Genomic DNA, 11,073 nt, shown 5'->3' with positions numbered 1-11,073 from the left:
CGGAAAACGACTAACTCGACCATGGTCGAGTTCGCCGGAAAACGACTAACTCGACCATGGTCGAGTTCGCCGGAAAACGACTAACTCGACCATGGTCGAGTTCGCCGGAAAACGACTAACTCGACCATGGTCGAGTTCGCCGGAAAACGACTAATTCGACCATGGTCGAGTTCGCCGGAAAACGACTAATTCGACCATGGTCGAGTTCGCCGGAAAACGACTAACTCGACAGAGTCGAGTTCGCCGGAAAACGACTAATTCGACCATGGTCGAGTTCGCCGGAAAACGACTAATTCGACCATGGTCGAGTTCGCCGGAAAACGACTAATTCGACCATGGTCGAGTTCGCCGGAAAACGACTAACTCGACCATGGTCGAGTTCGCCGGAAAACGACTAATTCGACCATGGTCGAGTTCGCCGGAAAACGACTAATTCGACCATGGTCGAGTTCGCCGGAAAACGACTAACTAGACAGAGTCGCGTTCGCCGGAAAACGACTAATTCGACCATGGTCGAGTTCGCCGGAAAACGACTAATTCGACCATGGTCGAGTTCGCCGGAAAACGACTAATTCGACCATGGTCGAGTTCGCCGGAAAACGACCAACTAGACAGAGTCGAGTTCGCCGGAAAACGACTAACTCGACCATGGTCGAGTTCGCCGGAAAACGACTAATTCGACCATGGTCGAGTTCGCCGGAAAACGACTAATTCGACCATGGTCGAGTTCGCCGGAAAACGACTAACTCGACCATGGTCGAGTTCGCCGGAAAACGACTAACTCGACAGAGTCGAGTTCGCCGGAAAACGACTAATTCGACCATGGTCGAGTTCGCCGGAAAACGACTAACTCGACCATGGTCGAGTTCGCCGGAAAACGACTAACTCGACCATGGTCGAGTTCGCCGGAAAACGACTAATTCGACCATGGTCGAGTTCGCCGGAAAACGACTAATTCGACCATGGTCGTATTCGCCGGAAAATGACTAATTCGACCATGGTCGTATTCGCTGGAAAACGACTAATTCGACCATGGTCGTATTTGCTATTTTCCAGCGAATATGACCATGGTCGTATTTGCCATTTTCCGACGAATATGACCATGGTCGTATTTTTGATTTTCCGGCGAATATGACCATGGTCGTATTTGCCATTTTCCGGCGAATATGACCATGGTCGTATTTGCCATTTTCCGGCGAATATGACCATGGTCGTATTTGCCATTTTCCGGCGAATATGACCATGGTCGTATTTGCCATTTTCCGGCGAAAATGACCATGGTCGTATTTGCCATTTTCCGGCGAAAATGACCATGGTCGTATTTGCCATTTTCCGGCGAAAATGACCATGGTCGTATTTGCCATTTTCTTGCGAATATATGACCATGGTCGTATTTGCCATTTTCCGGCGAAAATGACCATGGTCGTATTTGCCATTTTCCGGCGAATATGACCATGGTCGTATTTGCCATTTTCCGGCGAATATATGACCATGGTCGTATTTGCCATTCTCCGGCGAATATGACCATGGTCGTATTTGCCATTTTCCGGCGAATATATGACCATGGTCGTATTTGCCATTTTCCGGCGAATATAACCATGGTCGTATTTGCCATTCTCCGGCGAATATGACCATGGTCGTATTTGCCATTTTCCGGCGAATATGACCATGGTCGGCTCTCAAATCTGTCCACGGACATTGGTTAAATTTTTATTATCAATGGTGTCCGCACAGAAACGTAATCAATCGCACTTCAGCGTCTGTTAGATGAAGTATTACTCATTAAAGTGAGGTGCAAACAATCATATGCATGGCAGTGCATGGCAAATTTATAAACAGTAATTTTTCACTTTTGTAATCAATGTCTTCCAATATCTGTCCGTTTAAATTTAAGTCTTTGGCAGAAAGGAAATCTAGAAATAATATTTACTATGAAATATTCAAATGGAAGATGCAACAGGCGCCAAAAAATATAAATCAATTCTGTGATTCGTCCTTGAACGGAACGGAGAGAAAATCACTAGTTTGCTGGCTCAGGTAGGGCAGTCTTGAGCGAGGACTGATATGCAAAGACTGGATGTACTAATTTTTTTGGCTCTACCAAATCACAAGGAGATTATCTCATTTTACGCTTATTGTTTTTTTAAGAAATTTGGAAGACAAAACCTCAAGCCAATATCTTCAAATTGTGTTCTCGTTTTCCATACCAAATTCCGAGAATCTTGAGAAAATTAGTAGCTTAGGAAAGGCCGTAATATCAGCTGGGGCTGTAAGTGCTCAAACCGTAAATCTATATGCATGATTTTCTACATTCAGGCTATCGTGCATATCGTTGTGATAATACTCAGTGTCTCTATATTTCAACAGGGTACTGGCTATTGGGAATATCTGTTGTCACGATTCTATGGCGTGGACGTGATTGCATTCGACAGCAATACAACTTATCCCGAAAACATGCATTATATGCTAATTAAAGTAACTTCATCTAATTTATGTTATACCCTGAATAATTATAATAATTTCTAAATCTATATACTCTTCATGCATACTCATCCCCCCCCTGCCTCCCCGGCCTCTCAAATTTTCCGCTCTTAAGGTCGCGTTGAGATCAGATTGGATCAGATATTCTGCCATCACCTTCCAACTAAAAAATAACCGCAAGCCTTAGGATATTTTGTGTGGTTTTTAACCATTATGAACTATTTTCGATCTGTAGAAAGACGGTCCAGAAATATTGAAGAATTTTGGTGATAGAGCATTGTTTTTGGCTTGGCCCGACAAAGACGGTGCGATATTTTTTCACGCTGTAGTTTTGCCATCAGCTTAAAAGCAGCCCGATTTTAACTTGTCAGTTGTCCCCAATTTGCAGTGAACTCACTCCGACCTCATTCCATCAGCTGTGTGAAGATTTACGTGTTTGTTTTTGCAGAAGAGAGTACGTTTTCCTCAGACTGTTTACTTCATTACGGTGGCGATATCGTGATTCACGTCGGGGAACTGTTTGGAGAAACGTTCTCGAAGAATCCCTGGGGACAGTCCACGTCGAGGTCATTTCAACTTAAACTGGCTGAAGAATTCCGTTGTATGTACCGAAGACGTCTGACCAGCTGGCCTGGTTATATAGACACCCTAAGCATCTGGTGCAGGATTGACAGCGCTATTGATTGTGATGGTGGGATGTTCTGTTATGTTCCTGCAGGATATTCAACCTGCCTTGCCGGAGAAATTTGACTGAGCTTTGATGAAACTCAATAAATAATCGAATAAATAGTGTATAATTATGTCAATATTTGCGCGTGCGATGACTTTCTTCATGAGTTCCTCTTTTCTGATGCTTTTGCCAAGAACAATTCCGTTTCATTTAGTCGGCTTTTCTTGTTGTCAAAAGCTGCAAACCTGAAGTTTCTAGAAGTTTCTGACTTTTAGTCTAACACTGGGTGTCGGAGATCTTTGAAGCTGGTTTTGTTGTCAAAATGTTTTCAGGACCTCCAATCCCGTCCTCTGATAGTTCCAACAAAGAAACGCTTCCCATTTTTCGATCCCGTCTGAGTTCTCCGAGATCTTTTGCAGCGGCTTCGCTTTCCTTAGTTTGTGTTAACTAGAAAGAGTTATTGTCGGGTCATAAGACGCAAGATATCAATGAAGAGAAGTTTTCAGTCATTACTGCAATATCAGGTGTGGGCCCACCACTTGTAACCCCGCCTACTACCTTACCAAATGGGCCAAAACACACACCTGCAGAACATCTTCCATTTGAGTTATCGTGCTCTCTGTTTGTTTTATTCTTTCTTTCAATGTCAGATTGGTCTCCCTAAGTTTTCGTATTTCTTCCTCCTGAACAAAAAGGCGAGTAAAAAAAGATGGGAATATTGTCGGAATCCTTTTTATTTATGGAACGACAAGCTGAGGTCCCGCATGATACCTGATTTTTTATCTTCTTTTCTGCCTCATGTAATTTTTCTCGTTCATCCGTCAGTTCATTTTCAATTTTTGCTACATGTTCGTCCTGTCTGTCGTTTTCATGCTGATGGAAATTTGTGAAAAATTGTAGGAAAATCTTGTCAAAAAACGACATAAAATAATGTATACATCATAATGATTTCAGATTAAGTTCAGCTTCAGGAAAATATGACTTACCATAGTGCTTTGCAACACGGCCTTTAGATAATCCAACGTGTTTAGGCAAGAGCTGATGTCACGTGGCTGACGCGTGACTGACTCACGCGTGCGTGACATGCGTGTATTTCCACGCATTTGATAACTGTTCTTCGTGGTACTTTTTTCCGTTTTACTCACGCTCACACCGGTCTCTTCATTCTTCCTCTTATCACACGATCCACGACGCGTGTTCACCGCGTGTACGTTAGAGTCTTGACCACGTGATCCAACCAGATGATTACTTGATTCTGGTGAGAGGTTAGAAAGCTCCCTCAAGAGGTCACCTGATCCGTTTGTCTGACTCCTCGAACCATCCGGCTGATCACGTGATTCAATCGCGGGATCACGTGAACAGCTCGTGCCAGGTGAAGGTAACTCTGTAGGATTCTCTCCAACCTTAGAGCAATTGTTTGACATCGATTTCTTTTCAGAGCTGTCATCTATCAGGTTGCCAGGTGAATTCAACGATGGTATCACCTCATCTCTTGCGACAGTCTTGAACAACCCCATCAACGGTCGTTCCTCGTTTTCATTCCCCGGGCTCTGTTTTTCGCTAAACATGTTAACGATGTGAGATCGAGTCGCTTTCCAACGGCTCTTTGCAACAGGCGAGTCTTGACCATCCAGTTTCACAAGTCTCGGATCACCGCTTGTGTTTTTGAGACGTTTCTTGCCATACTCTGCCAGGATTTTCTTCAAATATTTAACGAGAAAGCATTAATCACCACAAGAGCTCGAGGAATTCAAGTCAGGTTTAGCAGATTAGAGGAAAGATTACCTGCGCATGTGGAAATTGGTGTATTTCACCAAGAACATCGTCTTTGGAAAGAACAAAGCACTCGGTGTAGCCAATTGATCGTACGTCAGCTGTCCTCCTAAAGAATTAAAAACACACGAATTCTATGAATCATTTTTAATAATAATTGCGCATTTGATTCGCATTAAAAACAACAAAAGGATGTCTTCTAAGGCAGGAATTTACTCTGATCTAGGATGGCTTAACCCTCTAGTGCCCAAGTGTTTCCCTGTGACGAGTAAAATTGTTTGGCGTTAGACAGAGTAAAATACTAAAGTGTCACAATGGCCACTAGAGGATTAAAACAAAATACCTATTTTGTCCCTCGCTAAGAGAAAGTATTCCAATTTCACCAAAGAAATCGCCTGAGCCAAGTTCCTTTAAAAGCTTCCCCGTTTCACTGAAGGTGTAAAATATTTCAATTTTTTTAATGGAATCGATAAAAGTGGCAACTTTTTCATGATGGCTAGGGGCCTGCTATATTCTCAATTCAGCCAGTTACCTTATAACTTCTATTCTTCCATGTGCTATGAGGTACATTTCTCTGGCAATCTCACCATGTCTGATAATCAGATCACCAGGAGTGAAAATGTAGAGTCTCATTTTCAACAAAAGTTCATGAAGAAACTCTGGTTCACAATTCTGCAGAAATGTCACCTGGAGACGAAAAAATGCTGTTATTACTGACCTTCACTATAACCTTATCGAATATACAATATATTGGTACAAACCGACTTTCTCTGACTAGTTGAGTTTACGATAAACCTACAAGGACCGCGGAGCGTTCTTCGTATTGCTGGGGCTCGGAACCGCGCGCCTGCTGCATGGGAGAGTCCGGGAAAATTTTGAAATATAAGTCTCTGAAATCGCCGCAAATGCTTCTCAATTTAGGTATTAATGAAAAAAAATATATAATATGTAAAGTTTCCAGCATGTTTGGCGCTCATAACAAACATTAAACAATATAACCATGCTTTGGTTATGATGTCAAATATTTTGACATGCATGGATAACCACCCTGTTCTAATGGTCAAATGCTTGCCCTATGTAAAGTTTCCAGTATGTTTGGCGCTCATATACAAACATTAAACAATATAACCATGCTTTGGTTATGATGTCAAATATTTTGACATAGATAACCACGCTGTTTTTATGGTCATATGCTTGTCCTATGTAAAGTTTCCAGCATGTTTGGCGCTCATGTACAAACATTAAACAATATAACCATGCTTTGGTTATGATGTCAAATATTTTGAAATGGATAACCACGCTGTTTTAATGGTCAAATGCTTGTCCAATGTAAATTTTCCAGCAAGTTTGGCGTTCATAACAAAAATTAAACAATATAACCATGCTTTAGTTATGATGTCAAATTTTTTGAAATGGATAACCACGCTGTTTTAAATGGTCAAATGCTTGTCCCATGTAAAGTTTCCAGCATGTTTGGCGCTCATATACAAACATTAAACAATATAACCATGCTTTGGTTGTGATGTCAAATATTTTGAAATGGATAACCACGCTGTTTTCATGGTCAAATGCTTGTCCAATGCAAAGTTTCCAGCATGTTTGGCGCTCATATACAAACATTAAACAATATAACCATGCTTTGGTTATGATGTCAAATATTTTGACATGGATAACCACGCTGTTCTAATGGTCAAATGCTTGTCCAATGTAAAGTTTCCAGCATGTTTGGCGCTCATATACAAACATTAAACAATATAACCATGCTTTGGTTATGATGTCAAATATTTTGAAATGGATAACCACGCTGTTTTAATGGTCAAATGCTTGTCCAATGTAAAGTTTCCAGCATGTTTGGCGTTCATAACAAAAATTAAACAATATAACCATGCTTTAGTTATGATGTCAAATTTTTTGAAATGGATAACCACGCTGTTTTAATGCTCAAATGCTTGTCCTATGTAAAGTTTCCAGCATGTTTGGCGCTCATATACAAACATTAAACAATATAACCATGCTTTGGTTATGATGTCAAATATTTTGACATGGATAACCACGCTGTTCTAATGGTCAAATGCTTGCCCTATGTAAAGTTTCCAGCATTTTGGCGCTTTTATAGCTTGTAAATTTGAGTGAACTAAAAAATATTCGAAATTAAAACTAATTATGGAAAAATTATTGGTGGGGCTAAAGCCCAGCGAGCCACCCTTCTCCGCGGTCCCTGACTTATATATTCTATTGGTCTGGTCGAGCATCAGAACAACACAACTAAAGTAGTCTACCTTCTTCAGAGTCTCCAAATGAACATGCAAGGCTATCTCCGTCTTCATTTTGTCAGGAAGAAGATGCAGAGAATTCAAGTCTCCACTGCCACCACTCATGCGGCCCCTAAAAAATTCCAGACATATTGGTTCGAACGTTTCCTCCTGTAGTAATACTGGAACAATAAAAGATGATCCTTACTGGACCTCTAGGAAGAACAGTTTAGAACTGATAGAGCTATCCACTATAAATAAAGTTAGTTTAGTTTAGGTTTCCTCCTGTAGTAACACTGCATCAATAAGAGATTATCCTTACTGGACCTCTGGGAAGAACAGTTTAGAACTGATAGAGCTATCCAGTATAAATAAAGTTAGTTTAGTTTAGGTTTCCTCCTGTAGTAACACTGGATCAATAAAAGATTATCCTTACTGGACCTCTAGAAAGAACAGTTTAGAACTGATAGAGCTATCCAGTATAAATAAAGTTAGTTTAGTTTAGGTTTCCTCCTGTAGTAACACTGGATCAATAAGAGATGATCCTTACTGGACCTCTAGGAGTCTAGGTAGAACTAACGATAATCAGAGGATTAAATTCTCTTACCTCGACCAGGAATAATCGTACCATTTCAAAACTCTTCTTTGCAGTTCTCCAGGGACGTTGTGTATTTTCATGTAGCTTTTAGCGTTATCCTTAAACGAATCAAAACAAAATTAATTTCAAAACGTTCAAAGCGAAACAAATATCATCCGCTTTATAACCTACTCTTTGTTTTTCAAAATCCAGTCGACTGGCGTTTCTGTCCAAAATGATACTCCCAGCGTTACCTATTTGGAAATTAATCAAGGTTAATTGTTCAGGCTGTGTTTAGTCAATCTGTGGCCAAGTTGGAGCCAGAGTATTGACAATTCAACGACGCACTCACCCACAATCGTAGCAAAGACAAACACACCGGAAAGATAACAAGCAATTGTGTAGAAGTACCTAAAAACGATAGCAACATTAGGGCATACATGTATCACTCCAATATAAATCATGCACTCATCGATGATGAAAAAAAACTGAGCCAGAAACGTTTGCAAAGGGTTCGGTTAAAATCAGACAACTGCATATTGCAGGAATCAAACCTCAGTCACAGAGATGAAAGACACATGTACTAACCACTGTGTTTGGTAGAGTCAAAATGGAAGCACTCTTCTCACATGTGACTGAGTTGAAATCATAGTCAGACAACTACATATTACAGGAATCAAACCACAGTCACAGAGATGAAACACTCGTGTACTAAAACGACTGTGAAACTTAGGCTGGGAGCTGTTAACTGATGTAGAGATATAGAAACATTAAGAAAACATACTCGACGTTGGTCTCAGGCGTTGGCAGGTCTCCTATAGTTGTCAACGTCATTGCGGACCAATAAAACGAGTGCACGTATTTTCTGGTGAGCGTATTGTAACTGCCATTCAGCGCGGGATATCCCCAACCATTGGTCCCAAAACCCTCTGCGCGCGCAATCAGAAAATATATCCCAGCGTTCCAGTGAAGCAACAAGAGCATCAAATGTACGAGGAAAAAAACGCGCACGATTGTCGGATGATTGGCGCGACCCTCGATCTTCGTCTTTACTTCCTGAGATTTGTATGTTTTTAACAGTCTTGGAAAACGTAAAATTGGTCTGACTCCCATCTTCAGGTACAGCAACTCTAAAGGAAGTATTGAAACGACATCCAAGAAAAACTTCCAGCTTAAAATGTAGCGTTTACAAGCGCGTTTAGTGTCCCTGACCAAAATGCCTTCCTCGTAAAAGCCGACACGGCAGTTGACGAAAATATCCACTAAATATACGAGGTCGGATACGGAGTCTAAAGTCCACCACAGAGTCGCATGATTTTCTTGTGCCTCTACGAAGGCAAAACGAAGGATAATTACCCAGAGATTGTACCTAACAGCAGTTATAAGCAAATGCATCCAATAGTATATGAATGAACCATCGGGGTCAATAACCCCGGTGGGGATTAGATCACTAAGTGTCAAGGACGCTCTAATGGGATAAGCTTTTTGACCAGAACCCTCGTCCAGATTCTTTGACGCTTCTTGCCCGGGTGTAAGATCTTCATTTGCTTCCTCGATTGAATGCAAAGATGCCCCCGAGGTCTGTGTCGTTAACCCTATCTCTCTCGTGCTAAATTTCTGCAGAAATGGATCAATGTTTGTCGTAGATCTTCGTCCAGTTCGCCTCCGATTCGGTTTAACCGCAGCGTTTTTGATGGCCAGAACACCGCGAATTTGCTTGCTTAATTTTCGCCATCTATCCACCTGAAGACTCGAGATATGATCCCCCTCGTCTTCAGCTATCAGGAAAGTTTGTTTTTGTTTGTCGTCCGAAGTTCCTAGCGTCGTTGTCGTCGTATTTTCCTCCAGAACGGCTCCTAAGCATTCTTCATCTGCCATCGCGACGGCGTTTTCAAACGCTACCGCGTCGTTTTCTTCAAATTTCATACCGCGATAAAGAGATGTTGTTTTTAATATGGAGTTTAATCGAAATCGCTTAAATTATTCAATGAAGATAGATAATCTTTCTATTTGCACAGGCGGTCACGCGTCCAAATTCGATAAATCAATTCTTTAGCTCGGTAATCCGCAACATAAAAATAAAAAAATAAATCGTTACATAGAGCTATTCTTTCCAAACAGGATCAGGGCAAATCATTCGTTACTGTAGTCTAAATGGAAATTTGAATGGGCTTCGTTAGGATAGTTTGAAGGATAAACACACTCCTTATCTGAAATTACACTATGAAAACCTCAGTAATTTATATATAAAACTCGAAAGCTAAATTAGTCAAGTTAAGTACTTTAATGAATTAGCGCCAGAGGTACACGAAAATGCATGCACTTTTGGGAGAAAACGAATCCAATTTTCCAGTTTAATTTTCTGCTTAGTAATTCATCAAGATACGGTTTCACAAGAATGAGTAAATGCACAGTTCATGAGTATTTCAGCATTTCAGATATTTCTGTTATTAGCTACACAAATATTACTCAGAACGGTGTGAGTTTGAGTTGCATTGCTAAAAAGAGAGGATTACTTTGTGTGCCGACATGCGAAGGCTGGCCCAATCATCTTCCAGCGTCGGCTAATCTTGTTTGCAAGAAGTTAATGAGAAAATTGATTAGGTTTAGCGAGATAAATTGAATCATATTGAGGTGTAGGCAACAGCGGGCGGAGACAGGCAATATTCTCGATAAGATTTCCGGCTGCAGATTTAGAGTCGATTGGGAAACAGCAAGCCTTGTTATCGAGTAAAAAAAAAGACATGTTTTATCCGATAGCTTTTATTTGTAAAAAACATGGCTATTGCTTCCCTGTTGAAATGTATACGATCTTCACAAGCATTCTTATAGTTTAAGCTAGCTTGCAGAAAAACTTTGTTTTCTGGTCTAGCACATTGTAAAGCAGGCAGCCTGGTAGATTTTTTGAAATGAGTTCGCATTTATAAGCCTACTAAGTAATGTAGCGATATCTTGACCTTTTGAATTTACCAATAACAACGGACGTTTTCTTGGCGAAGTGTAAACAAAATTTTGAAACGAAGCGAAAATGCATTGGGAAGCTTATACCAATATTGATTTCTTTAACTAAATCGAGTATTTTCATTTGATTGTGTACGGTCTTGAAAATTATACCTGCCTGCTGGATTTTTTTTAATCATTAGTTTTGCATGTATAATGCAGTTTATCCAATGTATTAAGAAAATTGGTTTTCCATAGATCCTATAGTTGTTGGGAAAAGTATCGTCTAAACAAGGGATTAACTTAGGATGGAACTTAGTTCGAGAGTTCCTATTTATTGGATGATCCCAGATAGACTAAATACTTATTAAGACACGCAA

General features: G+C 40.6%; 2 protein-coding genes across 2 annotated transcripts; one reads left to right on the top strand and one right to left on the bottom strand.

Moving 5' to 3' along the window:
• The first annotated feature begins 1,805 nt into the window (after nucleotides 1–1,805).
• LOC114523666 lies at nucleotides 1,806–3,246 on the top strand. Its single transcript, XM_028544659.1, has 5 exons — nucleotides 1,806–2,037; nucleotides 2,149–2,269; nucleotides 2,368–2,475; nucleotides 2,717–2,786; nucleotides 2,930–3,246. The coding sequence occupies exons 1-5, from the start codon at nucleotides 1,862–1,864 to the stop codon at nucleotides 3,229–3,231; spliced, it is 777 nt and encodes a 258-aa protein (XP_028400460.1). The 5' UTR covers nucleotides 1,806–1,861; the 3' UTR covers nucleotides 3,232–3,246.
• On the bottom strand, nucleotides 3,234–10,971 carry LOC114523665 (cyclic nucleotide-gated cation channel alpha-3-like). Its single transcript, XM_028544658.1, has 12 exons — nucleotides 8,538–10,971; nucleotides 8,106–8,164; nucleotides 7,946–8,007; nucleotides 7,784–7,872; nucleotides 7,204–7,309; nucleotides 5,457–5,611; nucleotides 5,268–5,354; nucleotides 4,937–5,033; nucleotides 4,138–4,851; nucleotides 3,923–4,024; nucleotides 3,736–3,834; nucleotides 3,234–3,598 (listed from the first exon to the last, which is right to left on the bottom strand). Exons 1-12 carry the CDS (start codon nucleotides 9,677–9,679, stop codon nucleotides 3,428–3,430), a joined length of 2,883 nt encoding a protein of 960 aa, XP_028400459.1. The 5' UTR covers nucleotides 9,680–10,971; the 3' UTR covers nucleotides 3,234–3,427.
• Nucleotides 10,972–11,073: the final 102 nt, after the last annotated feature.

The sequence above is a fragment of the Dendronephthya gigantea genome, unplaced genomic scaffold (genome assembly GCF_004324835.1).
Source record: "Dendronephthya gigantea isolate DGI-Jeju-01 unplaced genomic scaffold, DenGig_1.0 000028F, whole genome shotgun sequence".
NCBI classification, from domain to species: domain Eukaryota; kingdom Metazoa; phylum Cnidaria; class Anthozoa; order Malacalcyonacea; family Nephtheidae; genus Dendronephthya; species Dendronephthya gigantea.
This window is presented reverse-complemented; position numbering and strand designations above follow the sequence as displayed.

Excerpts from the sequence above, each read along its gene's own strand:
- LOC114523666 (XM_028544659.1), top strand. The coding sequence starts at position 1,862 with ATGTCTTCCAATATCTGTCCGTTTAAATTTAAGTCTTTGGCAGAAAGG. Across the intron at positions 2,476-2,716 it reads TGCATTATATGCTAATTAAA|AAAGACGGTCCAGAAATATT; the intron begins GTAACTTCATCT and ends TTCGATCTGTAG. Across the intron at positions 2,787-2,929 it reads GGCTTGGCCCGACAAAGACG|AAGAGAGTACGTTTTCCTCA; the intron begins GTGCGATATTTT and ends TTGTTTTTGCAG.
- LOC114523665 (XM_028544658.1), bottom strand. The coding sequence starts at position 9,679 with ATGAAATTTGAAGAAAACGACGCGGTAGCGTTTGAAAACGCCGTCGCG. Across the intron at positions 5,355-5,456 it reads GGAAGAATAGAAGTTATAAG|TGAAACGGGGAAGCTTTTAA; the intron begins GTAACTGGCTGA and ends TTACACCTTCAG. Across the intron at positions 5,034-5,267 it reads CTTAGCGAGGGACAAAATAG|GAGGACAGCTGACGTACGAT; the intron begins GTATTTTGTTTT and ends TTAATTCTTTAG.